The sequence below is a fragment of the Hemitrygon akajei genome, chromosome 8 (assembly GCF_048418815.1).
Source record: "Hemitrygon akajei chromosome 8, sHemAka1.3, whole genome shotgun sequence".
Classification (NCBI taxonomy): Eukaryota; Metazoa; Chordata; class Chondrichthyes; order Myliobatiformes; family Dasyatidae; genus Hemitrygon; species Hemitrygon akajei.
In genome coordinates this window covers 110,781,455-110,802,685 of record NC_133131.1, presented here as the reverse complement: position 1 = coordinate 110,802,685, position 21,231 = coordinate 110,781,455, and the positions used below count along the sequence as shown (strand labels likewise).

The window sequence follows — 21,231 nt, the reverse complement described above, 5'->3', positions numbered from 1 at the left end:
ATCAGCACAGATGTACCACAAGGCTGTGTGCTTAGCCCTCTGCTCTACTCACCTTATACTACTGACTGTGAAGCTCACCACATTTCCACTACTGTATTTAAGTTTGCTGATGACACCACTGTCATTGGCCAAGTCAAAGGGGGTGATGAATCAACGTATAGGAGGGAGATTGAAAATCTGGCTGAGTGGTGTCACAACAACCTCTCACTCAATGTCAGCAAGACCAAGGGGTCAATTATTGACTTCAGGAGGAGGAACCAGGAGGTCCATGAGCCAGTGGAGAGGGTCGGCAACTTCAAACTCTTTGGTATCATCATTTCAGAGGATCTGTCCTGGAATGTCACCAAAGACTTCTGCAAATTTCTACAGATGTGCCACAGAGAGAATTCTGACTGGTTGCATTGCAGCCTGATATGGAGCCTTCAATGCATAGGCTGAAAACGGATGTACATAGACTCCACAACTTCCATCATAGGCATAGCCCTCTTGCCATCGAGAACATCTCAAGAAGCTGGCACTCATCATTAAAGACCCTCACTAGTTAGGACATGCCTCTTCACATTCCTGCCATCAGGAAGGAGGGACAGGAAGATGAAAACTCACATTCAATGTTTTTAAAACTTTTCCCTTCCTTCCATCATCAAATTTCTGTCTTTGCTCTGTACTGCTGCCAGAAAGCAGCACATTTCATGACATATGTCAGTGGGAATAAATCTGATTCTGATACTAAACCTGATACTGATTCTGCCAAGTCTTACCTCAGCCTTCAGATAAAGTCTATTCAGTGATCTCCAAGACACCACATTGCACTGTGCATCAACCTGAATGTGCAGAGCATTCGTGATAAGATGGCTAAATTAATGTCACTACTATTGGTGAAAGGGTTTGATCTTAAGCTATTACAGAAAGGTGTCTGCAAGATGATGAACACTAGGAACTGAATATCTTGGATTCTTAGCGTTTTGGAAAGAGGCTGAAAGCAAAGAATACTACACTCAAATAATGAAGGATGATTTTAAAACAGAACTCAGGAAGGAATTTAGCTCAAAAGACCAGGAGTGGTCAGAGTTTTGCAGGAGATGAGAAATACCAAGGAGGTGAACACAACTCTTGGGAATATTTTTACTATGAGCTAGAGTAATAGAGGAGTAATGTGGGTTTACAAGAAAGGTGATGCAAAGCCGTAGGACATCCTAAAGACAGGACAAAAACAAAGTTAGCCAAGGTTGCCTTCAGGACAGGTTCATGGAATGTATTTGAGACAGCTTTCTGGGATAATATATTGTGGAGGCTGAAAGAATGTTTTTCTGACAAGGCAATCTATAAACGGGCTGTAGTGTCGGGATGAGGCATCAATAGTTAAGATGGAGGTGAGGATTTGATTTTTTTGTTCTTGAAGTACAGGTGGCCCCCATTTTCCGAACATTTGCTTTACAACAGCTCGCTGTTGTGAAAGACCGACATTAGTACCTGATTTCGCTAACCAAAAAGGATTTTCGCATTTACGAGAAAAAGACGCACACTTTATACGGGTGTTTACCCCGAGAAAAACTACCATGACCGTGAAGCCCTGTGCGGGCAGTTTTGTGCACATGTGTGTACATGCATATGCGTGTATGTGCCGATTTTTTTTTCTCCAAATCAAATTTCAGCTCGCTGTCTTCTCAATTTTGATAAGTGTAACTACACAGTACATACAATATTTCTACTTTATATAGGCTGTATATTTATCATATCATTCCTGCTTTTACTATATGTTCGCGTTATTTTAGGTTTTATGTGTTGTTTAGTATGATTCGGTAGGTTATTTTTTAGGTTTGGAAACACTCAAAAAAATTTTCCTATATAAATTAATGGTAATTACTTCTTCGCTTTATGACATTTCAGCTTACAAACAGTTTCATAGGAATGCTGCACCTTCAGATGGGGGGAGAAAACTGTGTCATGAATGTTGGGAATACTCTACCTCAAGCAAGTTTTCATTGCGCTGTGTCTATGTATGACAATAAACTCGATTTCATGCAGAGAGTTTTGGATGCCAGCTTGCTATCTGTATTCAAGGCTGAATTTTAGAGTGTTGGGATATCACCAGTTGGAGGGATGAAACATGAAACCAGAGATGAGGTTAAGCTAGAAACCATTCAGCATCTTATTGAATGGCCGAGCGGGTATGAAGGGTCATATAGCCAGTTCTTCTTATTTCTTCTGCTGTCCAGAAAGGCTAGGAGATGTTATCATGGAGGTGTGATAACAGGCCTTCCACAGTTCAAGTATTGAATTGAATTGACTTTATTACTTCCAACCTTCATATATATGAGGAATAAAAATCTTTATGTTATGCTTCCGTTCAAATGTGCAATGTGCAATTATAGTAATTTATAATAAATAGTATGTACAACAGGATAGTCAATATAACATATAAATACAGTTCCATCAGCATGAATGAAACAGTCTGCTGACCTGGTGGAAGAAGCTGTCCTGGAGCCTGTTGGTCCAGCTTTTATGCTGTGGTACCATTTCCCAGATGGTAGCATCTGGAACAGTTTGTGGTTGGGGTGACTCAGGTCCCCAATGATCCTTCGGACCCTTGTTACACACCTGTCTTTGCAAATGTCCTGAATAGTGGGAAGTTCACATCTACAGATGCGCTGGGCTGTCCACACCACTCTCTGCAGAGTGCTGTGATTGAGGGAAGTACAGTTCCCAGACCGGACAGTGATGCAGCCAGTCAGGATGTTCTCAATTGTGCCACTGTAGAAAGTTCTTAGGATTTGGGGGCCCATACCAAACTTGTTCAACTGTTTGAGGTGAAAGAGGCACTGTTGTGCTTTTTTCACCACACAGCCAGAATGCACAGACCACGTGAGATCCTCTGTGATGTGTATAGCCAGAAACTTAAAGCTGTTCACCCTCTCAACCCCAGATGCATTGATGTCAATAGGGGCTAGCTGTCTCCATTCCTCATGTAGTCCACAACCATCTCCTTTGTTTTTGCGACATTGAGAGAGAGATTGTACTCCTGACACCACTGTGTCAGGGTGATAACTTCTTCTCTGTAGGTGCCTCATTATTATTTGAGATTAGGCCAATCATTGTAGTGTCCTCGGCAAATTTAATTAGCAGATTGGAGCTGTGGGTGGCAACACAGTCATGGGTGTACAGGGAGTAAAGGAGGGGACTCAGTACACAGCCCTGAGGGGCACCTGTGTTGAGAATCAGAGGGGTGGTGGTGAGGGAGCCCACTCTAACCACGCCTGTGATCTGACAGCAAGTCCAGGATCCAGCTACACCAGGCAGGGTGAAGGCCGAGGTCTCTGAGCTTCTTGTCAAGCCTGGAGGGAATTATAGTGCTGAATGCTGAACTGTAGTCCAAGAACAGCATTCTCACATAAGCATCCTTCTCCAGGTGTGTAAGGATGCTGTAAATAGCTCTTTTGCTGTGAATCGGAATCAGGTTTATTATCACCGGCGTGCGACATGAAATTTGTTAACTTAGCAGCAGCCGTTCAATGCAATACATAATCTAGAAGAGAGAAAAAAACATAATAAATAAACAAGTAAATCAATTACATGTATTGAAAATAATTTTTTAAATGTGCAAAAACAGAAATACCTTATATTAATAAAAGTGAGGTAGTGTCCAAGGTTTCAATGTCCATTTAGAAATCAGATGACAGAGGGGAAGAAGCTGTTCCTGAATCACTAAGTGTGTGCCTTCAAGCTTCTGTACCTCCTATCTGACGGTAACAGTGAGAAAAGTGCAAGCCCTGGGTGCAGGAGGTCCTTAATAATGGACGCAGCCTTTCTGAGACACCGCTCCCTAAAGATGTCCTGGGTACTTTGTAGGCTAGTTCCCAAGATGGAGCTGACAAGATTTACAACCTTCTGCCGCTTCTTTCAGTCCTGTGCAGTAGCCTCTCCACACCAGACAGTGATGCAGCCTGTCAGAATGCTCACCTCAGTACAACTATAGAAGTTATTGAGTGTATTTGTTGACATGCAAAATCTCTTCAAACTCCTAATAAAGTACAGCTGCTGTGTTGCATTCTTTATGACTGCTTTGATATGTTGGGTCCAGGTTAGATCTTCAGAGATCTTGACACTGAGGAACGAGAAGCTACTCACTCTCTCCACTTCTGATCTCTCTATGAGGGTTGGTATGTGCTCCTTCGTCTTACCCTTCCTGAAGTTCACAATCAGCTCTTTCATCTTTGTTGAGTGCCAGGTTGTTGCTGCGACACCACTCCACTATATGGCATATCTCACTCCTGTACGCCCTCTCGTCACCACCTGAGATTCTACCAAAAATGGTTGTATCATCAACAAATTTGTAGGTGATATTTGAGCTGTGCCTAGCCACACAGTCATGTGTATATAGAGAGTAGAGGAGTGGGCTAAGCACATACCCCTGAGGTGCGACAGTGTTGTTCGTCAGCAAGGAGGATATGTTATCACCAATCCGCACGGATTGTGATCTTCCAGTTAGGAAGCTGTGGATCCAATTGTAGAGGGAGGTACAGAGGCCCAGGTTCTGCAACTTCTCAATCAGGATTGTGGGAATAATGGTATTAAATGCTGAGCTATAGTCGACGAACAGCATCCTGATGCAGGTGTTTGTGTTGGCCAGGTGGTCTAAAGCTGTGTGGAGAGCCATTGAGATTGCATCTGCCATTGACCTATTGTGGCAATAGGCAAATTGCAATGGATCCAGGCCCTTGAGGAGGCAGGAGTTCAGTCTATTCATGACCAACCTCTGAAAGCATTTCATCACTGTTGTACAAACAAGCTGGATGAACTCAGCAGGTTGGGCAGCATCCCCCGTTGAAAGAAGGAGTCCACGTTTCGAGCCGAGACAATCACTGTCGATGTGAGTGCACCGGGTGATAGTCATTAAGGCAGCCCATATTATTCTTCTTAGGCACTGGTATAATTCTTGCCTTTGAAGCAAGTGGGAACTTCTGCTCATAGCAGTGAGAGGTTAAAAATGTCCTTGAATACTCCCACTAGTTGGTTGGCACAGGTTTTCAGAGCCTCACCAGGTACTCCATCGAGACCTTCTGCCTTGTGAGGGTTCACTCTCTTTAAAGACAGTCTAACATCGGCCTCTGGAACAGAGATCACAGGGTCATCAGGGATCTTCACAGCTGTAGTTATATTCTCCCTTGTGAAGTAGCATAGAAGGTGTTGAGTTCACCTGGTAGTGAAGCATCGCTGCCATTCGTACTATTGGGTTTCACTTTGTAGGAAGTAATGTCTTGCAAACCCTGCCAGAGTTGCCGTGCATCTGATATCACCTCCAACCTCATTCAAAATTGTTTCTTCATCCTTGAAATAGCCCTCCACAAATCATACCTTGTTTTCTCATACAGGCCTGGGTCACCAGACTTGAATGCCACAGATCTAGCCTTTAGCAGACAACGTACCTCCTGATTCATCCATGGCTTTTGGTTTGGGAACGTACAGTAAGTCTTTGTGAGCACACACTCATCCACACAGGTTTTAATGAAGTTGGTAACAACTGAAGCATACTCATCCAGGTTCAAAGATGAATACAGTCCAGTCCACCGATCCAAAGCAGTCCTGTAGGTGCTCCTGTGCTTCCCTTGTCCAAATCTTCTTGATCCTCACTGCTGGTGCTGCAGTCTTCAGTCTCTGCCTATACTCAGGGAGTAAAAGTACAGCCAGGTGATCAGACTTCCCAAAGTGAGGGCGAGGAATAGCACGGTAGGTGTTCTTGATGGTGGCGTTCCAATGGTCCAGTGTGTTGTTTCCTCTGGTATTGCAAGTGATCTGTTGATGGTAATTGCTTAGTGATTTTATCAGACTGGCGTGGTTAAAATCTCTCAAAATGATGGTGAAGGCATTAGGGTGCACTGTTTCGTGCATGTTGATCCCATTGCTCAGATCATCTAAAGCCTGCTTGACATTGGCCTGAGGTGGAATGTAAATTGCTATCAAAATGACCCCAGAGAACTCCCATAGTAGGTAAAAAGGATGGCACTTTACTGCTAGATATTCCAGGTCTGGTGAGCAGAATTGGGACAGCATTGATATATTTAAGCACGAAGAAGAGTTGATCATGAGGCATACTACACCTCTGCTTTTGAGGGACTCTGTAGATCTATCCTGACGGTGTATAGTAAACCCGTCGATCTGAATCGCTGCATCCGGTACGGAAGGGGTAAACCAGGACTCCATGAAACAAATGACACACACGGTCCTGATGTCCCTCTGATTCAGCACCCTGGCTCTGAGATCATTGATCTTATTCATCAGAAACTGTACGTTCGCTAGCAAGATAGTCGGTATACAGTCGGCCCTCCTTATCCACTGAATCCGCATGCACGGATTCAACCAACGGTGGATCGGGAAAACCCGGAAGTTCTCTCTCCAGCACTTGTTGATTGAGCATATACAGACTATTTTTTCTTGTCATTATTCCCTAAATAATACAGTATAACAACTATTTACATAGCATTTACATTTTATTAGGTATTATAAGTAATCTAGAAATGACTTAAAAGTACAGGCAGTGCTCAGGTTATGAATGAGTTCTATTCCTGAGTGTCTTTAAGTAGGATTTGAAGTCGGAACAGGTACATCCGGTATTATTTAGATGTCAGTTAGTCAAATGTTTTTCTTAGTATATAGTACATATTTTACCTTTCTATCCATATAAAACACTTAAGAAACATACGTATTTCAATAATTTAACCACTGTGTTGCTTAGTAATAATTGTAGCTTTCATCGGGGCAGGGCCTTTCACATTCTCCATTAAAACTGTTCTGATCGTTGACCAACTGTAGTCTCATGCTTTCCCAATGACGGATGGCAGTTCACATCTTTCTGATTGCTTTATTACATCCACCTTATTTTCAATCATGATCGTGATTATTTTCATGAACAGAAACACTGCGGATTCAGAGCTGCGCCGCCAGGGCCTAATGTCCACCGCACAAGGACATGTTAAAGAAAGTACGGGGTTCCACTGGGTCCTAAAGACCACCGCACTGATACATGTTAAATAAGGGACTTGAGCATCCATGAGTTTTGGTATTCGCGGAGAGTCCCGGAACCAATCCCCCACGGATAAAGAGGGCCGACTGTATGGAGTTTAAAACCCTTTTTCCTTAAACACATTTGTAATACCGATCTGCGCCCACGTTTCCTCCAAAGTTTTCTCCATGGGCACTTCTTACCACAGACTGTTGTTTCCGTTGGTTTTAAGCTGCGATAGTTTGTTTAAATGCATTAAAACATCTTTATTGACTGTACTGACCTTAGAAGTAGTTGTGCTTTCTGGCTGTAACAGGCTGAAACGGGAATATTTAATCGTATCCATTGAGAGTACTGCTGCTACTCGAGTCACGCCTTGAAAGTATCAAGTATTTTTGATAAATTTTGTCACTCATTCCGAATAATGCTATGACAAAATTATTGTGAAAGTATACACATTCATTTGCATAATTTATTTCCCATTTTCCATTGTTTCAGATGTAAGGTCCTGAAGGAAGGGGGTCACAAGTACAAAACAGAAAGGCTTTCTGCCTCAATTTTCCTGTATTGAACCAAGTCCAAAGTAACTTAAACTTCTACAATGAAGTTTCCCAAATTATTTTAGATATATGTCAATAGTTAAGAATGAATAATTTTAATGGTTAAATATTCTTCCATTGAAAATGCTATATGCAGACTCCATTGGACATGGCAACAATTAAAGGCAAAGAGGCAGCCATCAATAGAAATATATGTCACATAGCTTGTAGAATTGTTATTTTCCTTGTATTTTCTTTGTAATTTAACTTCCCTGTGCTTGCTTGTATTTTTATATAATCACCTATAGGCATATACACTAAGTGTCTAATGAATTTTCCAGCAATTACAGTACAGTTGCTTTTGTATTTTTCTCAAAGTTTCTTAATTTTCTATTGCAGGTGTCACATTGCCTGAATCTGGCTATTTTATAGGGTGATCGTTGTCACTTGAACTTTGTTATCTCTAGTCTAAGTATGAGACAACCATGCTATGTTTTCGTTTTCTTAGTTCTCTTGGCTCTTCTTTATTTGTTCGTTCTTTGATTACGTAACATTTAATGAAGCAGCCAGTGCAGTTTATTTTATATCTCATTCTTGACTTCAAAAAAAGTGTTGGTTTGCAAAAAATTAGGAAGAATATAGGAGTGAGGTTAAAAATCCAATTGACTAGTGACTGAACAACAATCCTTCACTCAACGCCAGGAAAAACAATGTGCTCTATCGGCTTCAGATCAGCCAATCCTCATAGGGAAAACCAGAGGAGGGTAGGATCAGCAGCTTTAAATCCCTTGATGGCAAAAATTCGATGATTTTTCTTCGAAATATCACAAAAGTATCACCACAAAGAAAGCACGAGAGCACCTTTATTTCCTTAGAAGTTTGCATCGATCCAACATGTCACCAAAATCTTTGACAATCTTCTCTTGATGCACAATGGAGAGTATCAGACCTAGTTGCATTACAACCTGGCATGAACAGGAACAGAAAAGACTGCAGAAAGTGGTGGAACCATTCCTACCATAGAACACTGCCTCCAGAAAGCAGCATTCATCATGAAGTACCCAACTATTCTTGCTACTACCAATGGGTAAGAGGTAAAGCAGCCTTAGGCTCGGCAACACAGCATCTGTGGAAAAAGAGTAAACAGTCGATGTTTCAGGCCAAGACCATTCATCAGAAGGTCCAGAAGAAGAGTCTCAGCCCGAAACATCAACTGTTTACTCTTTCCATAGATGCAGCTTGGCCCGGTGAGTGCCTTTGTGTGTGTTGCTTGGATTTCCAGAATATGCAGATTTTCTCTGGCTTGTTCAGCAACAGTTATTAACCTACAACCATCAGGATCCTAAACTGATGTGGATAACTTCATTCACCACAATTTTGAATGGATCCTATGACCTACAAACTCACTTTCAATGATCATGTTCCCAGTATTATTTTTATTTGTCTTCCTTTGCACATTGGTGTTTCCCAGTCTTTGTCAGTTCATGTATAGTTATTTTTGTAATATTCCACTGTATTTTTTTTACTTCCTGTAAATGCCTGCAAGAAAATGAATCTCGAGGCAGTAAGTGGTAGCATATATGTTCTTTGATAATAAATTTACTTTGAACTTGTGTTATAGAATGTAAGAATTTTTGTGCTAAAAATAATAAAATCGTCTTAAATCACCAAATCAGTTTTCTTTGAATTTTTTGTCAAATGCTTTATTTGAATAGTCTCTGTTTAATTGATGTTTTTGTACAATTGACCATAAGTTGAGTATATACCAGACTTCTAGGTTACATTATGCACAAAGAGGATGCGTATATTTTGTAGATTGATTAGAGAGGAAAAGCGGTAAAGTCTGATTTTATTACACCAGACTTTATATAGTAATTACTGTACATCATTTTATGAGCTTCAGCAATGATGCTCTTTGTAAAATGTGGATTATTATACAATACCAACACATATAATGTGTGGCTGATACAACCATTTGTATTAACATGCTACCAGGATGTAGTTCAAAGTGATTCATGTAGAAGTAAAGCATGTTACTTTTATGACATTGATTTGAATTATTTAGCATTTCTAAAATTTGGCTTTTTTCACCATCTGTGCTCCTGTTTCAATCCGCACCAGCTGTTATCTTCAAAAAAAAACTCTTTCCTGTAGCTTTGTATCTATTCAACCATCCTAGACTGAAACATTAAACAGGTCCTAAATTCTCCCCAGAAACTTTATCTGAAATAAATATTAATAGAAAAACATCAGCAGCACATCTCATGGTGAGTTTCTTTAGTTAGAATATTTTGTTGACTTTATGTCAACATTTTTTGTACCATAGGATATTTGGAACCCAAGTGAACGATAGTCTTTTGCTTTAACCAATATTATTTGATAACTATGATAGAAATAGCAAAGCAAGTCATTAAAAGGGGTTGAATTAGGAAGTGTTCAAGAAAGATTATGATTAGATGCAAGAGATTAAGAAAGCTGGGAAAATTAAACTCTACCTTTTAAATGTAAAATTTGACATTTTAAAATATATAATAACAATTTAATGTGGGTATCATTTAATAGTTCAGTGAAGAGTGAGTGAAGAGTGCTATTAATAGTTTTTCATTTCCAGCCAGCTTGTAATTGTTTTAATTTTTTGAAGAATTTTTACAATAATCCGAACACTTTCACATGTTCTGATTTAGGTATCCAGCACAAAATTCTCAAACTCATTCATCAAAGAGATCTCCTAGCTAATAATTCCATCAGAAAAGGATAAAGGGGAAATGTTCCAGATAATTACATTCACTTACAAACTAAAATGGAGTAACTTCAGTGTTGAGTTGAAGAAGTGTGTGCATTTATTTTACTGAATTCGAAATGTTTTTTTATCAGGATTGGGTAGAGTTTGGATGTACTGTATATTTAAATGATAATCTTCTATACTGGAACACTCGGCTCTCTTTGGACCATGTTGCCTCCTGGTTAGGTTGCCATCTGTTTGGATTATTTGGTAAGGTTTGTAATGTTGTGATCACATTGTGTGACATTTGAACTCGTTAAAACTTCATTAATCTGCCACGTGGCTATCTAGAGATGCTACAAAGAAATTTCTATGTTGGTTTGGCACCTGGTTCACTGGGTTCTGACTCCTTGCTCCGTCTGACATACCAGGGCCTCCAATCCTGTACCTTCTCTGATACTAAATGAAATAAATGTCTGTGGGGATATCTGGAAAATCTGCCAGTCCAATTACAGCACAACCAGAATCCTAAAGATACCAGATAAATGGAGTTTAACATTACCTGTATTTGCTTTATAATGTGGGGAAATCCATATTTTACTGCTTTCATTTAACTTCAATAAAATGTAAATATTTTTCTTTCTTTTAACAGAGAAATGCGATGAGCCACTGATTAGGGCACTCCCCCACTCTTCCTTCAGAAGTTCATCTGTGATGTCGGGCAGTTACGTACCTGGCTATGCAAAACTAAATAAGAGAGGAGGTAAGAGGTTCTGAAGTACTGTCATCAGCTTTTTATTCACAAATAATTGCTTTTATTATATACAGTAATGTTCTTAATATGTTGCTGAAAGTTTTAAATGGATTGTGTAACAACTTACTAATCATGTACTCGAATTTTGTGGAAGGAACTGTCAAACTGCACAACTTAACATTAATGGCCAGAAGACAGGTCAGAAACTAAACAAAAAACATAACCATTTCTTCCGGATGTCTTGATATGAAAGAAGTTTGTAGTGGGTGAGTAAATTCAGACCAAGTTCGCAGATATCAAGGATGCTTGGGTGTTATTCACAAGGTATATTGAGAAAATAATGAGGTAGAATTTCTGTTCTCTAGAACTAAACTAAGTATACTAAAGTGGTGTAACGGACTATTTATCAACAGCAGCTGAAGAAGACTACAGTAGATAAATGTACTGGAATATATAATCTGTCCTATAGCAATTTTAAGAACTTGGGAAGGTAAAGTGCATCAGCGGTTGTAAAATTGAAATTCATCTAGGACTTTGCCACAAGAGAAATAATATTGAGATTGGTCATGGTGCCTAATTTGGGGACACAGTAAGTAATAGCAGAATGCAGCAGCATATAAATCACTCAACAGTTATGGGCAAATTATTGGCTGGTGACAAAAGCAAAATATTGCATTTTGGATAAAATGGTGCTTAGCATGGAATTAATACAGCTTAATCCATTGATCAAATATATGGACATTGTGACATAATTCCCCTGAGGCATGGAGAGGGAGGTAAAGACTAATACTGTTCATATATTTCAAATAACTGTGTTTTTTAATGGAGCAGTATTGAAGTAAGAAAAAGATTTGGCAAAGCCAGAGTTTGTGCAGGGAGCATTCCCCGGGCATTCCATTTGCAGAAAAATTTTTGGAGGGGTGGAGAGTTCCTTCCAAACATAGTGAAGGCTTAAAAAACCCAGAAACATTTAAGTGGAGGATTTTACAGATTGTGAAATGCTTGCAAAGAGTAAGCAGAAGACTTCCAATTGACAAATCAATGATAAAGGATCCATGATTACCACTGAGAAAACTAGATTAGTAATTTTTTTCACCAAAGAGTTTTATAAAAAATGGAAAATTATTGGGCTCTCAACTGTTTTTATTATCTTAAGGAATGGAATATTGATCTTAAAAATCTCAGCCGTGTCTCCTTTTGAGGCCTGCCATCATATTTTGGGACAGGGCCATGGCAGTGCACCAGTGCACCACCAAGACATAGAAGATTCTTGTACTTCACTGTCTAAATCCAAGTTTAGTAGAGCCAGAACTTGGAATGTCCAAACTTAGCAAGTGTTTGAAGATTGGTGAACAGGATGGGTGATAAGCAGGCAGTGAATTACCGTGCATTATTGAGTGAGAAATTAAAGCATTACTTAGAAAGGATTTAATTATTTGAAATTGAAGACTATAGCAGGAAACAGGAATAAATCCAGCACATTATATTGCATTGCAAATCTCTTGTCCCAGGATTAAGCTTGTTAGGATGAATCGTTGTCTTCTATGCTGTTATGTGCTAATGCAATTAGAAGTTTTTCAAATGCAGACTGATGAAGGACTGATGGCAACCTTGATAAATTGTAATTATAACTGAAAAGCAAAGCGTTGCAGATGATAAGAAATAAAAACAGAGGATGGTGGAAATACTCGGGTCATCAAGTAGAATCTGTGATGTTGGAAGTGGAGATAATGTTTCAGATTGATGCAATTTCATAAATTGTAGTCTGGGGCTTATGTTTACAGGGTGTTAGCCAATTTGAAAAGTCTAAGATTTGAGGCAAATCAGGAGAGTGATTATGATGCTCAGCTTTGATCTTGAATGTTTGAAGATGAATGTAATCTTTTGAGGTATTTTGTGGTATCTATGTTGATGAATATGAATCCACAGATGAAGTTCAGAATAAGCCAGAGCTGATATATAGACATGCCAAGAAATGTTCAAATGGTTACTGCACCTCAGTATTCTCAAAACACTGGTTTCTTTTTGAAGAATAGGTTCTGAATTATAATGGACATGTCATCAATAAATCATTAGCAAACTGAGTCTTTCTATTTCTGCTTCTGCTTAATTAAATGTATAGTAATCAAATCTGACTAATAGGCTTAGCCTGGAAGTAATGAATTAACAGTGTTGGTATTCAACAATATACTCTGATTACCCCATTTTGGGTCTGTTGCATCACATTCTAAGGAAAAGATACCACTTTTTTCAAAGACATGGAAGTACAGGCATTATTTCAGAAAGACCAGATCTGCTTATGGAGAATATGTCACTGTTATTGCTGGAAAAAATAAAATATTGTAGCTGTTTCATTGTTTTGACATAAAGAAGTCATAATAATTCATAATTTCAATAAAACAGTTATGCAGGGAATATTGAGAACATAAACGAAAATTGTAATCATAAATGAAACATCAGAACTGAAAAGTAATTGAGCAGAAATAATGTCATAAAGTTACATAGAAATAGGCCCTTTGATTCTTTGAATCCACACTAGCCATCAAGCACCCAGTTATACTATTACCACACTAATTCCATTTTAGTCTCCCTACATTGTCATCAATTTCTCTCTCTCACTCCATTAAGGCAAGCTTACATTGGTTAACTAGCCTAGTAAATGGACATCCTTGGGAGGTGGGTGAGGGAAGGAGGGGGGTCCCCAATGGAAACCCATGTGGTCACAGGGAGAGGGTTCAAACTCCGCACGAGAAAGCTCCTGAGGTCAGGATAAGCACTGTGAAACTCTGCTTATTTTCCTGCACATGCTGCCTGGTCTGCTGAATGTTTCTTGCATGTTAATTTTATATTTCAAATTTTGAGCATACACAGTATTTCATTTTTGTATGAACTTGTTAGATAGAAGCAGCATACATAAAGAAAAGGCATGAGTTTTTCTTCTGAGGAGCACTTACTGAACAGAAACAACAGGAGAGGTTGTGACAAAGGGCACGATTAGAAAGTAGATATGGGAACGAGGGAGAGAAGTAAACAGTAAAACTCACATTTCCCTGTACAACACCAGAATATAAAAGGGAAGAGGATATGAGCAAAGTCATGAAATAGCAGTGTTTTGTTTTGAAACTCCAGGTGACCCCATCTTGAGGGTCAGGAACACAGCAGCTAATGCATCTTTTTAATAAATTTGCACCTGGCAGGTGTAATAGTGAACTTACCAAGGCTGTGAGCAGAAATTCAAATGGCTCGGTGTTTCAGACTGCCATCAGACGCAAAAGATGGAATTTTTAGAAGAATGATGAGCTTGAATAAATCAAGACATCATTACATCATGTCTGCTACAAAGTGAAGAGTAAGGGGAGCAGATCTGTATACTAGTTAGGTGGATGCATTTACTTCACTGATAGAAATGGGAGGGTCATAATAGTAAAAATAGTTGAGGTAAAGAAAAGTAGTGAAGAGGAGATTGATTGAGAATAACCCATTTTACAGCCACAGCAGAACATTCATGCTTTTAGTTTAGCTATGCTTGTAGCTTATTCTTGTGTTTGTTTGTTTGAGTAATGGTGAGATTGTTATGCAGCTGTGCTCATTCAAGAAAGAAGCATCATGGTAGTGTTAGATGTATAAAAGGCTGTAGAGATGAAAGTGAAGTGTTGGTCATCCTGCTGCAGAGAACAACTGAAGGACAGCGACTTTACGTCTTACTGAAGAAAATCCTCCATTCAAAGCAAGTAGAGCAGCTGAACAAAGAGAAGTTGACAAGTGTGGCAAGGTAGCAATCGGGGGCTCTTGTGACTTTCCCTATAAGGAGGAAGAGATCTGCTATGAAAGTTAGAAAACAGATGTAGGTAATGATCAGAGACAGAGGGAATACTGCCATTTATTTTCTCTTGGTTTCCTCTCTAACATGGATATTCCTCTTTCTTCCTGCCATCCCATTCTATGCATTATAACTTAACCCAATTCCAATGAAAGGACGTCAAACTGAAACATTGACACTAATTCCTCACAGATTGATTTCTGGGTATTGTTTTCCCTTGAACTTAGCTTGGATATATGCACCGTATAACTGATACACAAAGATTAAAAATTAGCTTTATTTGTTAATATATACATTGAGATATACAGTGAAATGTGTTGTTTTGTGTTAACAGTCAACACATCCTGAAGATGTGCTGGGTACTTCTGATAGCATAGCATGTCCACAGGTTTCTAACCCTAACCCATACATATGTTAGAATGTGGGAGAAAACACACCGGGAGAATGTTCAAAACTCATTATAGACAGCAGCGGGAATCGAAACCCGATCTTCCAATTGCAGGCTTTGTAAAGAATTATGCTAACTGCGATGCTTCTGTACCACCCGCCCCATCCAACTGCTTCTCCAACTTGCAGCAAGTTAGAAATCTCTGGCTGCACAGGAGCATTATTTAATTAGCTATCACCACAAGCCATATAGTGAACAGCAAAACCGTACATAAGTTGTAGTTATTGGAACTACTCTGCAAATCAGGCAGAAACAGTAAAATGAAGAGCTGTTTAATCAAAATTGGTTATGGGCAACATTTTCAAGTACAGAGAAAAAAGACAGGAGACAAGAACTAAAGTTCAAAGTATATTTATTATCAAAGTACATATATGTCAGAATATACTTGCTGTAGCCTGGGGAAAAATACACACGCAGGACAACAAATACTTTTTTGGGTCTAATTCCTTTATCTGTTTTAGATGTTTTAATGCAGAAAGAGGATATCTAAATAAAAACAACAAAATTAATTAAAAAAAACACAGTTCCCGCTGTTATAATCTCAGTTTAATTTCAGACCACACTCTTGTTGAGTATGCAATATGAAAATAACTAAAACAAAATATACAAAACCAATACGGTAGTGGCAACTCTAAAAAAATACGAACTACATTAGAATCCCACCAACCCTGTCTCTTATACACAACATCAAAAATATGAATAAATGCATCTCATCTTAACTAAGAGACATACTGTCATTGGTACACACGTGCTTAACTTCCAAACACACATAGGCTAGACCTTGAGAGGAGTTCTCCTCGCTCACACTACGTGAACAGAGATGAACACATTCACATTACTCTGTTACATTCACATTCAATCAATGAAACAATAAAGAAAGAGAAAAATAAACTTTTACAATATATTGCCTTGGAGTTTAAATCACTAAAAAGACTATCCTATCAGGCTGATAAGGAAATTCGCACAACCATGCTATTCCAGTGCTGATCAATTTACTTGCGAATATCTAAAGCATCCATATGTAAAACATGTCAAATTACCAATACTCTAGATTTGCAAACAAGTATAAACAAATTTACATGGACTTTATCAAATATTATTCACCTTTCCTCACCAAACCTGGGAAAAGTACATGAACTTTGTTCTGTCCGGAACATAGCAACTTTTCATTCTACTCCACCCTTGCAAAATGATGTCACCATTTTCTTTTAAAGGCACAGGCAGCTACTTTAGCATTACCAAGGTGATTAATAAATGCACTGTGACAATAAAAAGTGATATTCAATGGTCACCTGGTTACATACTACTCTGAGACTCATTTTCTTGTGAGCATTCACAGTAAATAGAAAGAAACACAATAGAATCAATGAAAAACCATACACGAAAGAGACGGACAAATAACTGATGTGCACAAGACGACAAACTGTGCAAATGCAAAAAGAAAAGAAAAATAAGTAATAAATCAGCAATAAATATCAACAACACACACAAAATGCTGGTGGAACGCAGCAGGCCAGGCAGTATCTATAGGGAGAAGCACTGTCGACGTTTCGGGCTGAGACATCGACAATGCTTCTCCCTATAGATGCTGTCTGGCCTGCTGCATTCCACCAGCATTTTGTGCGTATTGCTTGAATTTCCAGCATCTGTAGAGTTCCTTGTGTTTGCTTTCTAAATTTCAACAACATGTTTTGTAGAGTCTTTTAAAATGAGTCCATAAATTGTGGAATTTTTTCAGTGTTGAGGGTAATTGAAGATATCCTCCTGGTTTAAGACCTGATGGTTGAAGAGTATTAACTGTTCCACACATGGTGGTGTGGGACTCAAGGTTCCTCTACCTCATTGCTGATGGCAGCAGCAAAAAGAGCGCATGGCCTGGATGGCAGATGTCCTTGATGATGGATGCTGCTTTCCTGCAGCAACATTCTTTGTAAATCTGCACAATAGTGGGGAGAGCTTCACCTGTGATGGACTGGGCTGTATCCACTATTTTTGTAGCTATTTTCAATTCAAGGTCACTGGTATTTCCATACTAGGCTGTGATGCAACTAGTCAGTATGCTGTCCACTTTGCATCTATAGAAGTTGTTAGATGACATGCCGAATCCGCACAAACTTCCAAGAAAATAAGAGCTTCTGTGTCATGGCAGTTATATGCTGGACTCCGAACAGATCCTCTGAAATGGTAATGCTGAGGGATTTGAAGTTGCTGACCCTCCCCACCTCTATTCCCCTGATGAGGACTGGCTCCTGGACCTTCAGTTTCCTCCTCTGTGGTCAATAATCTGCTCTTTGTTCTTGCTGACATTGAGTGAGAGGTTGTTGTTGTGGCACCACTCAGCCAGATTCTCAATATCCCTGCTATATGCTGGTTCGTCACCACCTTTGATTTAGCCAACGATATAGTGTTGTCAGCAAATTGACATATAGCACTGGAGCTGCACTTACTCACACAGTTATGTATAAAGCAAGTAGAGCAGGGGAGCTAAGCACAGCCCTGTACTGGTGGAGATTATGGAGGAGATATTGTTGCCAATCTGAACTGACCGGTGTCTGCAACTGAAGAAATCAAGGATCCAGATGCACAAGGAGGTTTCAAGCCCTAGGTCTTGGAGCATATTGATTAGTTTTGAAGGGATGATATTATTGAATGCACAGATGCAGTCAGTGAAGAGCATCCTGATATCTGCATCTTCACTGTCCAGAGGTTCCAGAGCTGAGTGGAAAGCTAATGAAATGGCATCTGATGTTGACCTGTTGTGACAATAGGCAAATTAGAGTGGATCCATGTCACTCCTCGGGCAAGAGATGATGTGCTTCATCACTAACCTCTCAAAGCACTTCATCATAGTGAATGTAAGTGCTTCTTGTTGATATTATTGAGGCAGGTTACCATGTTCTTTTTGGGCACTGGTATAATTGAAGCAGGTCAATAGCTCAGACAGCAGAAGCAAGAGATTAAAGCTATCAGTGAACATACCAGCCAGTTGAATGCCGCAGGCCTTCAGTATTCAGCCAGGTACCCTGTCTGGGCCAGGCATTTTTCTGCAGGCTAACCCTACAGAAAGGATGTTCTCATGTTAGTGTCAGAGACTGAAGTCACATGGTCATCAGGGGCTATGGGAGCTTGGGAAGGTACCTCCATGTTTTGATAGTCAAAGTGAGCATAAAAACTATTGAACCCTGGGAGTGAAATCTTGTTGTCACCTCTATCACTTCATTTCACTTTGCAAGAGGTGATAGCACTTAAGCCCTGCCACAACTATCGAGCATCCTTCAGTGATCAAGTTTGGTCCACAGTTTCTATTTTGCATGTTAGATGACTTTCCAGTGATCATTCCTGGACTCTTGCATTTTACTTGATCTGCTGACCTGAATGCCAATGATCTGGCCCTCAACAGATTATTGATCTCTTAGTTCATTCAGGCTTCTATTTGGGGAAGATTCTGAATGATTTTGTGGGGACACACTCGTTTATGACTCTTTATAACAATAAGGTATAGCAGACGTTGAGAGGACAAGAGAGGTTTCACAATGAAAACAATACTGTTGTTGAGAAATAACATTGATATTGGGGAGATTGAAAGGTAATATATGGTTCTGGAAGAGGTTTGGAAGTCACAGTCATCCAGAAGCAGAGGATCATACCTGAAGACCAATCTGTTTAACAATTCATCACCTTATCTGCATCTGGTCTCAACTAGACCATTAACGGTGCTGTCAAATTACTGAAAAGGTATGCATCTGAATGCCTGGGTGTTAGGAGATGAAAAGTCTGGTGATTTGGTAAAAGACAAGCTACACTGGGAAGGTTAAAAGTGAAGGTTGTTGAGGATTGCTCCTGATGAAGGAACATGTTTTTGGAGAGAATTGTCCCTTCCGACTGCTGAAAGCAGTAGGGGATGGTAATATCAGAAGCATTCAGTATTGGTGACAGAAATGCTAGATGATTCTGGGAAGAAGTCAAATGAGTTTGGGCAGAATTGAAGGGATAAAACCTGGATATGGTCAAGAACTCTGTCAGGCAGAATGGAGAAAAATCTTAAATTGAGGATTTAGAATATATTGAATGCAATAATATAGAAGGAAATATTGTTAAACAGAGATGTTAAAACTGGGAGAATTAAATAATACCCAGGAAGTGAAAGGAATTTGTAATGAACATAAATTCAGTAATCAGAGGTTTTACATTCAACATCTCTCAGATTATTTCTCAAGCGTTACTCAGATCTTGACGGCAAGCAATCAAAATACAGCTCCTAAACAATCAAAAGAAGCAAGATTTTCCATGGATGAGTGAATCTCTTCCATGTTGATGAGACTGATTCCATTTCAGACTTTTGCAAACAAACGAACCCTGCTTGATTAAAAAAATCAGGTGCAGAGCCACACTTCTGTGCAGTTCACAGTCATTGTGTTAAGATGTTTCCAATGTTTTTGTTGACGTGACAAACAGGTGTTCTGTTTCCCGTCTCAGTAATTATTAATTTAGGCATATATTGAACTTTCTTTATTCATTTTCATGACTATCATGCCCTTCATAAACTCTGCACAATGGCCAAGCTGGAAAATAAATCTCACTAATAAGTAAACAATGTTAAGGTAACTAGGGGGTGGGTTTGATGTTTTTCTTTGAATGGGTTCCATGGTTTGTCTTTGTTTCATGGCTGCCTTTTGAGGAAGACAAATCTCAGGGTCATAGCAACACATACAAAATGCTGAAAGCATCTGCAGATTTTCTCGTGTTTGCGTGTCAGGGTCGTATATTGCGTTCATACTCTAAAAATGTACTTTGAGGGAAACAATGTTGTTCTTTATATTACAATTGTTTTAAGGGATTGTTTTTTAATATGTGTGTTGTTGACTATTTCTGTGATGGATATTAGCTTCCAAAGACCAGTGGGCCTCTTGATTTTGCCAAGCTTAGTTCTCCAAAGACAGCAGCTGCAACTTCTAAATAGCAAGCAATTGTTCAGCTTCTGGCCAATCTTCCATTCTTAAAGTGTAAATAGCAAGCAGTAATCAGATTGAAGTTAAAAAGCACTGTGTATTGAGCAACTTTGCAAATAAGCTCTGTCTGTAGAAAGTAGGATGTTGGGTCACTGCACTTGGTTTACTACTGCTCAAGAGGTGTAGCAAAAAGCAAAGGGATATTTAATTTAGCTTGTTTCAATATAGACAATGCTGATGAGGTTGCTTAGTTCAAAGAAGCTTGAAGACACATCAATATTGTCATTTAGGATATTAAATAACTGATGTGTTCATAGTTGGAAGGTTAATATACTCAAGAAAGTTAGCTTTACAGCATTAATTGTGGGTAGTTAGGATCAATGTCTCCAAGAAGCTTTTAGACCATTTGTGTAAAGAGTATATCTGAGGAACTATGTAAGTGTCTAATTACATGAGAATGTAACAATGAGTAAGGCATGTATGGGCATCCTGTGTGTATTATCATCAGAGCCTCAGTTTCTGTCCTTTCCAAAAGCTGTCAGGTTCTAGCAATTGGAACAACAAAGAAATAAGTAAGGCTTTAAAAAAAAATAAGACAATGAGAGGGTCCCAGTGGAGAGAAAACTGAAATCCTCTAAAAAGAGAAAGAAACGAGGAAGTGGTGCTGGGGTGTAATTAAGGTAAGGATAACCAAATAGATTGAGAAAGGAGCATGGCATAGAAATAAGGGAATGTAATTATAAACAGAGTCTGGGTAAGAAATAAATAGTAATAAGACAAAGAAAGCTATTGTAAAAAATGTTAAGATGTCTAAAAATATTAAAAATGGCAAATATAAAGATGTTGCATCTGAACATGTGAAATACTTGTAATTAGGCAGACAAATTATTTGCACAAATACACATAAACAGATTTGATAAAATTGTCATTATAGAAGCTGGTCAGGCATTCAATATTCAGAATCAGAATCTGGTTTAATATCACAGACATGAGAAAATTTGC

General features: G+C 39.0%; 1 protein-coding gene across 2 annotated transcripts in view; it reads left to right on the top strand.

Moving 5' to 3' along the window:
• Positions 1-21,231, top strand: part of LOC140732153 (contactin-associated protein-like 2) — a 1,811,541-nt gene that overhangs the window by 537,389 nt on the left and 1,252,921 nt on the right. For both annotated transcript variants that reach the window (XM_073054373.1, XM_073054374.1), the window contains exon 2: positions 10,911-11,021. In XM_073054373.1, coding sequence (XP_072910474.1) covers positions 10,911-11,021 — 111 coding nt within the window. The remainder of the gene's footprint in view (positions 1-10,910; positions 11,022-21,231) is intronic.